At 44.5% G+C, this 16,365-nt stretch overlaps 1 protein-coding gene across 2 annotated transcripts; it reads right to left on the reverse strand.

Moving 5' to 3' along the window:
• Positions 1-396: 396 nt before the first annotated feature.
• ERRFI1 (ERBB receptor feedback inhibitor 1) lies at positions 397-15,836 on the reverse strand. 2 transcript variants are annotated; one of them, XM_053577387.1, is made up of 4 exons: positions 15,663-15,836; positions 4,273-4,467; positions 4,088-4,164; positions 397-3,016 (listed from the first exon to the last, which is right to left on the reverse strand). In XM_053577387.1, the coding sequence occupies exons 2-4, from the start codon at positions 4,392-4,394 to the stop codon at positions 1,836-1,838; spliced, it is 1,380 nt and encodes a 459-aa protein (XP_053433362.1). In that variant the 5' UTR covers positions 4,395-4,467; positions 15,663-15,836; the 3' UTR covers positions 397-1,835. The 2 variants fall into 2 exon arrangements, with proteins under 2 accessions (XP_053433362.1, XP_053433363.1); XM_053577388.1 differs by lacking the exon at positions 15,663-15,836 and adding an exon at positions 15,273-15,333.
• Between the last annotated feature and the right edge of the window lie 529 nt (positions 15,837-16,365).

Raw genomic sequence — 16,365 nt, forward strand, 5'->3', positions numbered from 1 at the left:
TTCAAACCCACCACCCTCAGTGTATGTGGCCAGCCAGCGCCCTACCCAGTGAGCTACAGGTGCCACCCAACTTTTTAATTGTTAAAGGCAAATAAAAACAGCTCATTTTCACTGTACGCTTTTATGATTTGTCAAGTTACTCAAATTATTTGTCATTTTTGAGACGCTGAGGCAGGAGGAGTGCTTGAGCCCAAGAGTCTGAGGTTGCCATGAGCTAGGCTGACATCACAGCACTCTAGCCTGGGCAATATAGACTCTTTAGTCTCAAAAAAAAAAAATCTGCCATTTTAAAGAGCGAGGGTAAGCTTCGATGAATCTTCCCTTGTGTTTAAAAATGATGCTATCAAATGGCTTCAGACATTTTATAAGAGTTTAGTCAAGAAACATTACTAATGGTATCATAAATAAGTATTATAACTTTATTAAAATGAAAAGACAATATTCAAAATAACGCAACAAAATGAATAAATCCTTTGTCCAATACTGTACACATAATGCAGAAATCAGTGCATTTTTCTTAAGCATGTTTTAACCTTCATTTAGTTCATACTAAAATATAATAAGCTTTAAATAGCTCAAATAATATTCAGCAGTTTAAACTGTAAACAGCTTGTTTAACTAGTAAGAGAACATTGTAGCAATGTCCCTCTGTTAGTGAGCACCTTCTCTCTGTGCTTATCTACTCAAGCTGAATCCATCGAAGGGTGTGAAGACGAATGTGAGCTGTGTCTCACTGCACCTAGGCGAAGCAGCCGGCTGGGAGAGTTTCCAAAGCAGAAAGACGCTGATGTGACCTCTGGTATGAAGACATACCATGCTGTTGGTCAGAAGTGTTTGACTTAAAAAGCAAACAATCCCCAGGAAATACTGACTAGGAACCAGCAACACAAGGCCAGCTTGTGTCGTATTTGTTTATTAATACAGTCTAAAAACAAAAACAAAAAACAGAACACACATCCCCACACAGTAACTCTCAATCACATAGCTAATTGCTTCATTATTTTGTAAAACTGACATGCTAAACACTGGCATCCAGTGTGCTTTTCCTCTGGAGTCTCAAGACCCCACTGTGTCTGCAAGGCCTGTACCACAAGCGGCCACTTCAGTGGGTAGGATCAAGCAGGAATTGTAAGGAGAAATTGTTCACTAACTCTGTATCTTTCCCCTCTTCAAGATATGAGACGCGTGCAGGTGACTGGCTGCCAAATAACCTGCTATCCCTCCCCTCAGCGAGACAAAAACTGAGGCCTCGGGACGACCTCCAAACTAGATCGGCACGGACACGGTGAAGGACGTACACCCTGCCCTCCCTGGGAAAGACCGCTTGCAAATGAACAAAATGGAACAGGCCTAAAAGCCACAAATCTTCAAACCTACAAAACAAGAATAATCTTTTTTCATAATTCCGAAATAAGCAACACTGTATTTTCTTCCATTTGCTCAATTTTCAGTCTGTCAGGTTGGGTTTTAGCTATTCTGAATATATATTACTCTAAGATAGTAACTAACCGGTTAACCTGAAACTATGGTTTATGGTTATACCACAAGTTTATATGTAGGCATATAAGGTACGAATATATAAAAGTTTCCCCATCCTCCCTCCCTGCCATCACATCTTTAAATTATAAACTTGAATAGACTTTTCTCCATCTAACAAAATCGGGGATTCTCAGCACAATAGCATCTCACGATTGCTCTAAATTTTTCTCATTAAGACAGAGAGCTCAACTATTTTATTTTACAATCTGGAAGATTTTTCTGTGAACCTCAATCAAAATGGAAAACTGAGAGCCATCTGCTCCTATGCAAACTCTGCTGAACCACAGCCCTGCGGTCTAAGGCGAAACCACGTAGGACAAGTGCTTACGCTTCCCGGGGCCGCCCGGATCCACCTTTGCTTTGGAGTCCAGCTTCTCCGTGGCTGAGACTACACTGCTGTCAGCAGACAATGGCTGGATTTGGGGACTTGCATTTGTTTCTTCTGCTTCCCTAAAAAATTTTTCATATTTGTCCAGGTACGGTGGTCTCTCAGGTAGTAGGTAATAATGTGTTGAACTAACCTTCTTCCCATTTTCAATAATGGGCAGGATGCAAGGAGCCTTGTTGGCAGCTCCTTCGCTGCTCTGTCTCTGCAGAGCTTTGCTGCTGACATACTTGGGATCAGGAGCAAAGCTCTGGGTCGGGGGCATGACCCCATTGAGGTAAGAGGGAAGGCTTTTAGGACTCGGTGTGCGGGAGTTACTCCGGGACACAGGCTCCCTGGGCGGCACTTTGGGAGGCCTGTCCTCATCACTGTAAGTGCTGGAAGTGACTTCTGCCGACCACCTTCTGTAATCCGGCTTCGCTGGCCTCGGCGGGATGGGGACCCTGGGGGGGACCTCAGGTTTGTCTTCATCAGAGTTAGGAGAAGCTCTGTGTAGACAGCTGGATATCCTTATGGCCGGTTTGTTAAAGGATCCGGCTGGTCCTGAATGAGACCTTCTTAACCTTCGGTGGCTTTGAGGTGGAGGATTTGGACTTGGGACACCTTTGTTTTGGTCAGATGCACAGCTGAGATCTGCTGCAGAAACAGCCGGGGTGTCAAAATATGCATAGTTGATCTGTCCACACCCACGGAAGCTTCGCCTGCCAGGAACATCATATTTGAAATCAGAAAACGTATAGTTTTCTAAAAGGAAGTCTGTATCTGAGCTTGTTAGGAATTCTACCTCACAGTCTGTCTCGTCCAGAGAGAGGTCTTCAGAGATCGGCAGTGGCGGAAGGGGCCTAGAGCCCCGTTCACAGAGAGTCGTGCTGGAGAAGAGCGAAGGGGAGCTTTTTATGGGTGTGAGTGGAGGAGTAGAGGCACAGACCCCATTCACTGAGAGTTTCTTAAAACCACAGACAACTTGATCCTCATTATGTTGTCCCAAGTTGTCACTTGGAGGAATAATGAGAGGGGGCAAGCTGGACTTTTGAGGTGGACCATTTTCTGTAAAGTAGTGGCTGTTCATCGGAACAGATTTTGAAGTGTGCCCTAGAATAAATGAGATAAGTTAATGAAAGGGCAACAACCCCCCTCCACTGAGTGGGGTGGAGGCTCCAGCTACCTGTACTTACAGCTTTCTACCTAAACCGGGAGGGAAATACTTGACTGTGGTAACCCTGAGAACACCCGTGCAGTAATCACAGGTGTAATTAGAGACCAAAGATTGTTAACGCACATGATCTGGTTCAAAGAACAACCTATCTCTTCTATCTCCCTTGGACATGTGCAGAGCACACACCCACTCATCACAGGCAAGTTTTGTGACATGTGCAAAATTTGTGGAGATGAGCAGCATGTAATTTCCATGAGTACCATACTACACCAGCCTTCCATTCAAGACACGTGACGACACAAGGCACGCAGGGTGCGAGTGAGGTAAGACCAGGCCTTTACTTCCAGCACGTCCTAACACTGCCAGAGAGTCAACTTGCTCGCAGTGTGTTCAACTGATAAGCAACTCTTTTTTTTTTCTGTTTTGAGACAGAGTCTTATGGTGTCACCCTCGGCAGAGTGCCGTGCCATCACAGCTCACAGCAACCTCCAACTCCTGGGCTTAAGCGATTCTCCTGCCTCAGCCTCCCGAGTAGCTGGGACTACAGGCGCCCGCCACAATGCCTGGCTAATGATAAGCAACTCTTGACAAAAATCCATCACGTTTACATTAAATGTACTATATAGACACAATTTTCTAAGCCTTAACACGTACTACTTTCATCTGTCACTTTTGCACACGCACTCAATACTAGTAAGAAGGTGAGTCTTGTCTAAGGTTTCTCAAAGTTAAGTACGCATCACAGCTGGAATGGGAACTCATTCCTGATTTCAAAACATCACACTTTCATAAATAGTTGTAGCTGGGAAGCAGCGATTCAGGATAAAGGAAGTGGAGTGAAACAACTGGAGAAAAACAGTTGTCTTCAGAATCTAGTGCCACTAGGGGTCAGGCTGTTGTTGGAAACAATACAGGTTTCCTCATTTAAAAAATGCTGCTGGACAAGCTAACAGTCATCCAGACTGTTCCTCAAATGCTCACTTCACTCAGATTTTCGGAATACATACCAATAGATGTTAGGTGCTCCTGAGCAGCAGAGTTCAGACTGTAGGCCATGGTTATGGGGTCAATATTTAAAAAGTTGCTAAAAGGAAAGGAAACATCTTGGTCATAATCAAGGAGCAATTACGTCCTCTGTCACTTTTAATATCCCACGTTTCCTCAGATCACGCAGGGTAAGGCCTCTACTCACTTTTTAAACTCACTGCGACTGCCCCAGCAGGTCTTCAGGCTGCCCATGGCTTGGCCATTATGTAGAAATCCAGCTTTTAATGGGACTCTAATCTCCTGAGCAGCAATTCCTGCTGTTGACATTGTGCCGTATTCTGGGATGTCTCCAGACTTGTGAGACCCAGGGATTTTCAAATCAACCAGTAGCTTTCATTCCCTAAGGGGTACAGAGAAGAGATGAAGAAACATCTAGAAAGACCCCATTAGGATGGTCTACATTCCACCACGGAGCTAGTACTAGAGAATTTAGGGTGAAGGGGTACTGAACAGAAATGATTAGTTGTAGACTTTCACTGAATTCTTTACCTAATTCTTACTTCCAGTAAGGGTACTTAAATCTAGACCCTAATTAACTTTTTTGTAAATACAAAAAATACATTCCAAGACATGAAATGTTTTAGCAAAATCAGAAACAATCTATTGCCAGCCAAAGCAGAGCCCGTGAGTTGCACAAGTGTGCTCACCTGCCAAAACACACAAACCTTCCTCTCCGAGCTGTTAAACCAACCTCCTACGACGCGCCTGTACTGGGCATTGAAGCACCAGGGAATCCTGCTAATTCTTCCTGAGCTAAAAAGGTAATTTCAGGTGGTGCCCATAGCTCAGTGGGTAGGGCACCGGCCACATATACCAAGGCTGGTGAATTTGAACCTGGCCCGGGCCAGCTAAACAACATGACAACCACAACAACAAAAAAATAGCCGAGCGTTGTGGCGGGCACCTGTAGTCCCAGCTACTTGGGAGGCTGAGGCAAGAGAATCGCTTAAGCCCAAGAGTTGGAGGTTGCTGTGAACTGTGACGCCATAGCACTCTACCCAGGGTGACATAGTGAGACTCTGTCTCAAAAAGTTAAAAAAAAAAAAAAGGTAATTTCAGAAATGACTACTGAATTTTATACTGCAGAACTAATACTAAACCCCAAAGCTGAAATTAAACAGGTAATTCTACAGTATTGGCACCTGACTACCCCATAGACCAGAACTTATTTGGATTTTGTATTTCAAGGTTGACCATGGGAAGACAAATTTTCCAGTTATTATTTGCCCAAGGAATAGTTATATATGAAAATACTAATTTCTATTATCCTGTAAAAACCAAGTTCTGCAAGACTGCTTAGCTACAGTGGAAGCCTTGGACACTTCCCCCCTCCCTTTAAAGACAAACTAAAAGGTACATTCTTTGCATTCTCCTTTGTGCAAGGCCTAGTCATTCCCATCCTGCTTAGCTGCAAGGCATGGATTATAAAGGCGAAGTATGTTTTTTTAAAACTAGTAGTCCCTCAACTCCAGGAACCCCTTCCTCCTCTGTTGGATGGCACCTGTCTGGAGTCCCTACTGCCTCTTTTAAATTTTCCTATTCTTTGTTGTATAAGCATAAATTAGCACCAGTGTCTGCCAGTTCTCAGATATTCATGTTCACTTACAGGAGTTAGGCTTTTGTCTCCAGGACAGTAGGACGATACCTGTCAAGACGTCTGTGTGTCACTGACTCCTTCTGGGTTATGCCCGGATGCATTCTACAACACTTTCTCACTCTCTCAGGAAATACCTGCACACCTCCCTCCTGCCAGGCCCTAGCTGAGGACTGTGGATGACACCAGGGTGACTAGGACACATTTGCTGGGGGAGGGGAGGGATGCACATAATTGCTCAGCAACTTCAAATCTATTATTTACAAATCTGTCGCCTCCCACAAGACGGTGAGTTCAGGAACAGGCTGTGTCTCAATCACCTTTTAATAATCAGTACCTGGAACATTAGTAGGTGCTCAGTAAGTGAATGTTTGTTCAGTGAATGATTGTATAATGCCATCTAATTATCACCATCAGTATCAACTGAAGTATAGACAGTGTGTGAGGCACCGGGTATTTCTTAAGCTAAAAATCTTTTGAAAACACTCTGCAAGATTTTATTTTTTCACCTTAGAAAGGAACACAAAGGGTGGCACCTGTGGCTCAGTAAGCAGGGCGCCGGCCCCATATACCAAGGGTGGCGAGTTCAAACCCAGCCCGGGCCAAACTGCAACAAAAAAATAGCCAGCCGTTGTGGTGGGTGCCTGTAGTCCCAGCTACTCGGGAGGCTGAGGCAAGAGAATCACCCGAGCCCAAGAGCTGGAAGTTGCTGTGAGCTGTGACGCCCCAGTACTCTATAGAGGGTGACAAAGTGAGACTCATCTCTAAAAAAAAAAGGAAGGAAGGAACACAGAGATAGTAATGTTCTACAAGTCAAAGATTCCAGGGACAAAACGGGGGTGGGGGGGTTCCTAATCTCTGATTCTCTGCATTTTACTCTTTCAAAGTCAGCTGTTTTAGTACACTAGAAAGAGTTTGTTTTTTTTTTGTAGAGACAGAGTCTCACTTTATGGCCCTTCGGTAGAGTGCCGTGGCATCACACAGCTCACAGCAACCTCCAACACCTGGGCTTAAGCGATTCTCTTGCCTCAGCCTCCCGAGTAGTAGAAAGAGTTTTTGATAGGTTTAAAATATTGTTTCAGAGAGTCAAGCATTATTTTTCCTGAAATCAGTAGCTCAAAGATACATGATAAAAAAGTCTGCCATTCAGGAACCGTAAATGATCGGTTGGTTGGAGGGCTGGTTTTTAGATCGCTGAAATGAAGCAAATGTGTTATCTACCATGAAGCTATAAAAAATTTAAAAACCAATTAAAAAAATATTGCTAGCCTCTCCCCTGTGTACTTAGCCCAGCATTTTATCGAGCTTTTTCTAAGCATTCTACAAGCACTGGCAAGACTGTAGGGAAGGCATCTGTGGTAATATAAAAATGAAAGGCAAGATAGGAAGAATATGGAATTTAAGTAGTTTGAAAGCACACGTTTGAAGATCAGTCGCCCAGATTACAGGAAAACGCTGTGGGGGACTCGGAGGCCCAACCCCCACCTGTCTGCAAGCCAACAAGTCCTACTAGTAATTACTGTGTGTCAGCCTCCTGATGCCATCTAAATCTTAGCTTTCAACAGAATGATTGTGTAACTATCGCCTCTGCAGAAATTGCCCTGGAATTCTAAACTTACATTTCAATGGCACTTAAAATTATTTATGTGTTCTAGAAAAAGTTATTTTGCATTCATTGTTTCCATCACCTACTTGTTAGCTTTCTTAAGAAAAAAATTTTTTTAGTATAAAAAGAATTGTGTTCACTAAGCCAGCTCACTTCTGACCACAATAGTGTCTTTGTCTCTTCGTAGAAGGTGACCTGCCTCTAAATCTCAATGGGGAATTGTGAATGGGCCATGTTATGAAACTGTCCGAACTTCCTACTTGCTTGCATGGGAGAAGGGAGGGTGCAATACAATTACCATGTTCTCTTCTTTCGGAAAATAACTTCAAACCATAGCCTCAAAAGGGCAGCGTGCCATAGGTTTGGAAGCAGACTTTTAAACACACGTTCCCCAGATTGTAAACTAAGGGTATGATCCACCTGAAACTCTTTTCCACCTTCAGTATTTACTCTTAGGGGTGGTGGATCAATCGGTTTGGCCAAACCCCAGCCAAAAAGACAGACTGTGCTCAAATGAAACTTAAATACTGCTGCAGTGTTTCAAATGGCACGTCCCCCTGTAACTGCAAGACTAGCTCTATTTTACAATTCATTAAGAAAACAATTACAGGGCGGCGCCTGTGGCTCAGTCGGTAAGGCACCGGCCCCATATACCGAGGGTGGCGGGTTCAAACCCGGCCCCGGATGAACTGCAACCAAAAAATAGCTGGGCGTTGTGGCGGGCGCCTGTAGTCCCAGCTACTCGGGAGGCTGAGACAAGAGAATCGCTTAAGCCCAGGAGTTGGAGGTTGCTGTGAGCTGTGTGAGGCCACGGCACTCTACCAAGGGCCATAAAGTGAGACTCTGTCTCTACAAAAAAAAAAAAGAAAACAATTACAAAAATACACCTATGTGGGAGAATCACTATCCAAAAGTATAAGATGGCTTTCTGTTATGAAATGCAAAAATAGGAAAACGAATGTTCGTTTGGACAGCATGGTTTAGACCAGGGTCCAAATAACCTTGGGCATAACTTTTTTAAGGTTCATAAGCTATAATCTTTAGTTTTTTTAATGGGTCAAAATGCTGTTAAGTACCAATCTCAGATGTGAACTACTTCCTGTTAACATAATTTGATCTTTTCTTAATTTGGGGGAGAAATCCCCTGAAGTCATTATTCTTGAGGCTTTCCTTTTATTTTCTCTCCACCTCACCAAGTTGTAACCCATTTCCATAGTTTAATTCCTAGCTAGCTCCTGATGAAGACCCCAGCTTTGCGTTTCCTACTGTCTGGTGAGGTCCACTGGCATCTCCTCCTTCTACATAAGGTCACACCCCACCCCTTCCCCAGACCAGTTCAAGGTCTAAGAATCACACTTCTCCTCAAGGCACCATTTTTGACCTGAGGCCAACATACAATCAATTGCCAAGTTCCACAGACTATTTCTACACAGTTTCCCAAATCTTATCTTCCTTCCATTCATAAGCATCATCCTTTCTGGGGTCTGAAAATACCCAACCCATTCTACACACCAGGACCAGATCAATACTCCTTAAATGTAGTTCAAACCAAGTTCTTTCACTGCCCCCAATTTTCCAAGGGTCCTAAATGAACCCCCCTCAGCCTGGCATGAGAGGCCTCCACATCATGGACCCAATCTATCTTTTTCAAGCTCTTGCTTCTCTTTTCACCAGACTTGGGAGAATCTGAGATCCGAGAATCCTCTCCTTACTATGAACCACCAAACCAGGTTCTCGCTAGTCCCCAGTTTCCTCCAGGTCTTTTAGGACAGCACTCATGTCTGACTTATGTTTTCTCCCTGTAAATCTTGGCATCAATCATCTCTATTATTTATTAAATAGATACTGTGAAAATAACCATCTCATTTTTAAGAAATTACAGAGGAAGAGTCACATACACTGTCGGTCACAGCGCCTAACATGTGCTGGAGTGCTAAGACTGTCCAGTAATAGTCAAATAAGTTTCAGACAGGAAGGAATCATCATTAAAGTGACTTCCAGAATGCAAAGTGGACTCTGTACAGATTGACTAAAAATCATGAGTTTCAGTGGTTAACAATGTAACTTTCTATATTGGTTTGTTACTGTGTATTTACTGAAATTAGAGTGGGTCCTGAAAGCACTTGATTTTACCTTCTCTTACACAATATCCCTTCTAGATTACAATGCACCTACTGTGTTCCTGTTGCTAAGTTTAAGGTCACATTCCTTTAGTCAGGCTCTCAGCCTGGTGGCTCATGCCTGTAATCCCAGCACTCTGGGAGGTTGAGGAGGGAGGATTGCTTGAGCCTCAGGGGTTAGAGACCAGCCTGATCAAGAGCAAGACCCTGTCTCCACTAAAAGAGGAAAAAACAAAACAAAACCCCCCAACAAATAATCCTGTAGTCCCAGCTACTCAGGAGGCTGAGGCAGGAGGATGGCTTGAGCCCAGGAGTTTGAGGTTGATGTGAGATAGGCTGACACCACAGCACTCTAGCCTGGCTAGCCTTGGCAAGAGAGTGAGACTGTGTCAAAAAAAAAAAAAATCACATTCCTTTAAAAAAAAAAAGTTACACCAAAAAGCACACTGTACCTTCTTTATTAAGGTGAAATCGTATACCTTTACCTTAAGGATAGTCTATTAAAAGTATTAAACCAGGCTACCTTAAGGCATTAACCTAGATAGGCTTACCTTGCCACCAGATCTCATTAATAAATCTCAGAAGCACTCCGCCAGAGGGGGAGGGGCACATTTTTGTCATACAACTCATCCAGTTCTGCCCAGTGCTTCCTTATTTAAGAGTGTGATGTAATTTCCTTCTTTCAATCTGGTTCTAGAACCTGATTTCTGTTTACTCAGGGTGATAAATGGGCTTTTCAATTGCATTTAACAATTACCTATATAACTACTTCCATACCCAGGGGAGACACAAGGTAATATATTTAGGGCTAAAATGTATAAAACAACACTGCTTTAGGAACATGACAAATTCTGTGACTTGTGATCTTCCCCAAATCTACCAGTCTCTGCACGTTTATGTTCATTTTTAAAAATGTCTAAAATTTTGGGTGGTGCCTGTGGCTCAAGGAGTAGGGCGCCGGTCCCATATGCTGGAGGTGGCGGGTTCAAACCTAGCCCCGGCCAAAAACAAACAAACAAATATAAAAATGTCTAAAATTTCACCTTTGGGAAAAATGGGAACAAAAACCCAAAACCACTCAAACCAAAAAACCTACCAATTTTATCGTGATTAGTGTCTAAAGCACTAGTAAGCAGGCTGACACCCTGAACATTCGGTTTAGCGGTTTTATAGAATTTCATTAATAATCTGAGTAACCCCGCTGATATTCATCTAACATAGTCAGTGTTTCTGAGAGTTATTCTGTCGCGAGTTTAATTACTAAAAGCAAAAGGAGAATTTGCACAAATTATTCAAAAACAAAGGCCCCAGTTCAGAGTTTTTCAGATTTCAATTTAATAGGCTATGATTTGGGGGTTGGGAAAGAAAAGGGGAAACAAGTCAAGAAAATCCCTCTCCTTGTACTCTACCGTCCCGGGAAGCACAAACAGCCTTTAAAAGTAAAAGCACAGATGGCTTTCAAAATAAAGTCATATCGTAATGTAATTAAACTATTCCTGCATAAATTTAAGCAAAACTTGATGCTCGGTAGCTGTTCAGAATGCAGTTCAGTGTGGTAAAGATGAGCTTCTGGGTGTGTCACCTCCAGGCCTCAAACGGGTCTTCCACATAATGGCCCATTTGTAGGTGGTGAAAATGGAGGCAACAAAGAAAATAATTTATCTTCAGACTGTCAAAAAAAAAAAAAAAGCACAAATGACATACTGTCTTCAATAATTCAGAATATTTTCTAGCTAAGTATTTTAAGAAATGGCAAGCTGACAATAAACCTATTGGTCCAGCCACCATAATCAATAGCCTTTTGATTCGCTTAGTCTCCCACTCAATTTTGGTGTGATAGCAGAGGAGGAGGGCGGCAGGAATATATTCTTTTGTTCTTTGTACTTTTCCTACAAAGTACTACAATCAGCAACTATATATATACACACAGAACACAGAAAAATATTATTCCTTTTTTGATACAACAGATTTCTTACTGTAAAGATATATGAATTCTGTTCTAATCTTAATACTGATGAGTACAACGGTGTTTAAAACTTCAAATTTATTTTATGTGGATTTAAGTCACCCAATCGGTAACTTGTTACAATTAATATAAAACCATAAATAACCTGGGAGCTGGACACAATTACAGGAGGGACTTTACCTAACAAATGCAAATCAGTGTAAGCTAATTCTTTGTACACTCAATGAATCCCAAACAATAAAAATAAATAAATAACATTCACTGGACACTCATCTACCAGGCAGACCTTGTCCTAAGTGCCTTCCACATATTGGCTGATTTAATCCTCAGAATCACTGTAAGGTGGGTCTCCATCCTCACCCTCACCCTCACTTACACATGAAGAACGGAGACCTACAGAGTTCAGGGGTCAACGCTGGGGAAACGTGGGGCCAGGACTTAAACACCAGACAGCCTGGCTACAGAGTCCAGGCCTTTCATCAACACTCCACTGCCTCTTCTGGTCTATAAGATTCTCTAAAGGTGGAATAAGATCTGACCAAGTATAATGCTCATCTTTTAAGGGTAGCACAGATGTACTTTTTTGGGGATTTCCTGGTTGGTCTTGGTAATAGTTTTTCTTGGGTAACATGCAGGCTTTGAAAGTTCCTGTTTTAATTTAACTCCCTGAAATTCTACTATAAAAATTAATTGTAGATTTGGCCTATATATCCTCTAAAATGACTGGGCTAGGGTATGAATTGAACATTCCATGACCATTTCAAACAATTCTTTGAAGCCCGCGATCTTTAATGATACATCGATGCCTCACCACCATATAACCCATTATAACACAGCATTTGATGTAACCCAAATCTTTACTCACAAAAAAGGTATTACTGCACATACCCGTGGGGCCTCCTTTTCATACACTTCCACAGCATAGATCCCAATGATAGCATTTAATCAGGCTCTACTGTAGAATCCGGAATTTAATAACAGAATATCTTATATTTGTAAAGCACTCTGCAAATTACAAAGCACTTTCTTGTACATTATCTCACTTGATCCCCACAACATCCCTGTAAGAAGAGGCAGGGATTATAACCTCCACTTTGCAGATGAGGAAGTAAGAGTGAGGTGAAACATCTCGCTATGAGCAAAAAGGCTATCCCGGCTCTTCTGTCCTATAATCCAGCATTGTCCCCGCTCCACTCTCACGGGTTCTCCATTCTACAGTACCTTCATTTTAGGCAACAACCTCATTTCTCTTCCTAACATTGTTTATAAACGGGGAAACTCAAGCGAAGAATTGTTGAGTAAAACCCTCAAGCCCTAAGAGCTAGTCAGCTGCAGAGACAGGAACCCACGGTGATCACCACCTGCAGGGATCGATTCTTTTCACGAATACTTATCAAGTGCTTCTTTGGAACTAGACACTAAGATAGGTGAAAAAAATCGCTGCCCGAGGAAGCCTTCAGTCTAATGAAAGGTGAGATAATAAATAAGCAAGGAACAATTTCAGACTGATAACTTCTAAGGAAACACACAGGGTACAGTAATATCATAAGGAGGGAGAGAAGAACAAATTCACATAGGTGGTTAGGGAAGGCCTCTCTGAGTAGGTGAGGATGAAAAAGAGGCAGCCATGAGAAGAGAAGAGCATTCCACAGAGAGTGAATAGTTATTTTTTAAAAACAATCTACAGTTAGTCCAGTTTCATACTTGTGGGTCTTTAATAAGAGCTTTTGGACGATGTCTTCAAATCATTACCTTCCTATCGTTTCCAAGTTGAAAGGGACTCTGTTTTATGTAGCCAAAACCCCACATTTTAAAAGTATATTCCTTGAGACCTGGGAGATCCCTCGTTTTCTAGTACTACCCAGTTTTATGGCTCAAGGAAGTGGACTGGACTGAAGTATCAATGAAGACTTCAAGTCTCAGAATCTTCTCTCCCCCACCTTTTGAAATCTGAATCCCACTTTCTTCTTCCTACCTTAAAACTAATTCTGTTAAGCTACTAACTTGCATTCAGGACCCTGAGACTCACCTCTTTCATCTACACAGTGTGAACAATGCCAGACCACCATAACTGGACTGTATTTAGCTAGTGAGTTATTCATTAGCTTTTATAAAGCATAGCCAAACACATGCAAAGGATGCTAAATGCTTCCAGATCATAAGGTACCAATTCAAATTTATTTAGATTAAGAGCAGAGTTGTTTCTCTGGGAGAGGGAGCCTACCAACATTCAAATTCCTGGAATTACCCTTGGCACCACCTTTTCCCTCCTCTGCTCACCTTTCTAGAGCAACCCGATGGTATGTAGACAAGCAGGTCAGTTTCAAGCATGTTAGACTGTACCTGCAATTTAAGCAACTTGCTTTTAAAGGCTACCATTAGTGTTAGCAGAAAGGAAGTGGTATGTAGTTCAGCTTCTGAGAAGCAGCAGCCAAGAGTTATTTTCAAGTTTATAGCATATTAAATCTCACCAAAAGTGACCAGTATCTATTATGAACTTAAAAAGGATTAATTGAAACAATTTTACCTATCTGTTAAAAACATGAATAATTCAGACATTTCATAACAGCCATTAAAAAAGTTAAACAGATGTGCTTTCCAACCTTTATCAGTGACAGGTCCAATCTTGCTAAGCCTTAAAATGTAAAACATGCTTTTGTGCAATTATTCATCAACATCAACTATGTGTGAGGCTGCATGAGACAGAAGCAGAGGTTCCAGACAGAGTTCCTACCCGTATGGAGTTTACAGTCCAAACTGTTAGTCCAAGACCACTTATCGCCTATTACCAAGTGTGTCCACTGGAACACACAGGTGAAAATAAACCTCTGCGTGAAGTGACGGAAATGACAAATAGTGTCTGTTCATGCTAAAACATCTGTATATTTCTTTCCAAACTTGCTAATAACAAGAAGAGTTTAGTTGATAACATACTGGTAAAAAAAGAACATTAGCAAGAAAAAAGCTTCTTTTGTTTTGGTCTTTGCAAATTTTGGTCATTTGCTGATACAGGTACCTAGCACATCTCTAGTCTCGGTTTAAGTAAAATTGCACTTAAAACCATATACTGTCATTACAGAAATGTAAAGAAAAAAATACAGTTTCAGAAAAAGAAATGCTAGGCAGGGTGAACTTAGATGGTCTGGTCGTCTCAACAAATGTGTGTCCACTGCATTCCTACAGATATAAAAAGCTCGAAAACTTGTTCTCCAGAAAAAAAAAAAAAGGCATTTTAATCTCACCTTTCTTCACCCCTGACAGTTGCCTAGAAACCAGTCCTGCCCTACCTGTGTTGCAGGTGTAACCTTCAAGTCACCAACACATCTCTTTTAAAGCTACAGTCTCCATTCTGACTACACTGAAGTTTATGACTAACGATCTATTCATATTTTTATCAGGGAAGACACTGGTTTCTTTTGAGCAATGATGAAATCCTAATAAAGACTTAGCAAGCACCAGCGCAGTACCAATCATGGTTAATTTGTACAAGGCCATGATGCACAATTCCCAACAAACATCCACGTTTGAACACGTAATTCTGCAGTTCCATTCTTTTTGAAGCGGTATTGAAGATATTCATAGCAAAGAACCACGTTTCTAAGAGGAGGAAAAGGCTACCTACAGCTCAGCTGAATTTAAAGATGATTTACGAATCACCATCGTCGCCGAGAAATCAGGCAGAGGGACCCAGGCTGACCGCCGAGGAGGACTGGTACCAATCACAGACAAGCAATCACCGAGCCTCCAGCAGCCGCCCCCCGCCCCCCAACACACACACCGCTTTCAGGGCAGGTTCCCCGGCAGACGGTGTTCACAGGCAAACGTGGTCCCGATGTTTTAAAAGGGGGAAGAAACCCACCCCAATTTCCCTGGTGCCCGAAGCCACTGATCTCCGCGCAGCGCCCCGCGAGCCCCGGCTGGTGGGGAGGACCCCGGTGCTCGCCGCTTCGGGAGCCCCGTCCGCGGCCCGAGGCCGGTCCCGGGTGCCGGGGAGACGTGTCCGGGGCGCCGGGGGGCATGGCCGAGGCGAGCGGCGGCGCGGCGCCCACTGCCGCCTGGAGGGGACAAGGCGGACGCCGGCGCCCCCGGCCCGGGCCCGCCCCTCCCTCGGCCCGGCGGGGACTCCGCGTCGCGGCGACCCTCGCCCGCGCCCTCCGCGCCCCCGGCCCTCGCGCCGGGGAGCCGCCCTGGTCCCGGGGCAGCGGAGCGCGGCGCCGCCCGTCCACCCCTCCGCCGCCAGGCCCCTTACCCGGGAGGAGCGGCGGCTGCCCCGGGGCGCCCTCCCGCGCATGTCCGTCCCGGCTGGCTCAGCGCCGCGGGCTCGGGGGCCCGGACACCGCGCAGGCGCCTCGCTGCCCTCCCGCTCGTGCTCCCAGTCTCACACTCGGCCGCCGTGGCCGCCGCCGCCTCCGCCGCCCTTATATAGTAAGCGAGCTCCGCCCCGCCTCCCGGGCGCAGCCAATCCGGGCGGCCGCACGCTTAAAGGGGCGATGCCGCGGCCGAGTGGCTGCGTGGGGCCAGGCCGGCGTCGCGCGGCCGCTTTGTCTCCCGCCCGCCGGTCCCTGGGCTCGCCGGACCCTGCTGCTCAGCCTGCGCGGGATCCGGCGGCGGCTGCCGAGCCCCAGGAGCCTCTCGACGCGCAGCTTGCCTCACACGTCTGAGGGCAGCCGCGGCTTCTGCGCCAGTAGAGGGTGCGTCGCGCGTCGTGCTGAATTCCCCATAATTTCAAGTCCGAGGAACGATATTTGCGCGTTTCCCTCTCTGCGGTCCGCGGCCGGGCGGGTGAGCGAGGGACCCCAGAGAGAGAGAGTGGAGTCTGCGGGGCGGCCTCTGTGGACCGCGAAAAGGGGACAGTGGGAGGCCGGTGGGGGACAGAGTGGAAGAGTGAGGGTCAGCGAGGAACAGAATGGGACAGCAGGGGACAGTGCGGGACGGCGAGGGGCAGGGGACAG

Source organism: Nycticebus coucang, chromosome 22 (genome assembly GCF_027406575.1).
Source record: "Nycticebus coucang isolate mNycCou1 chromosome 22, mNycCou1.pri, whole genome shotgun sequence".
NCBI classification, from domain to species: domain Eukaryota; kingdom Metazoa; phylum Chordata; class Mammalia; order Primates; family Lorisidae; genus Nycticebus; species Nycticebus coucang.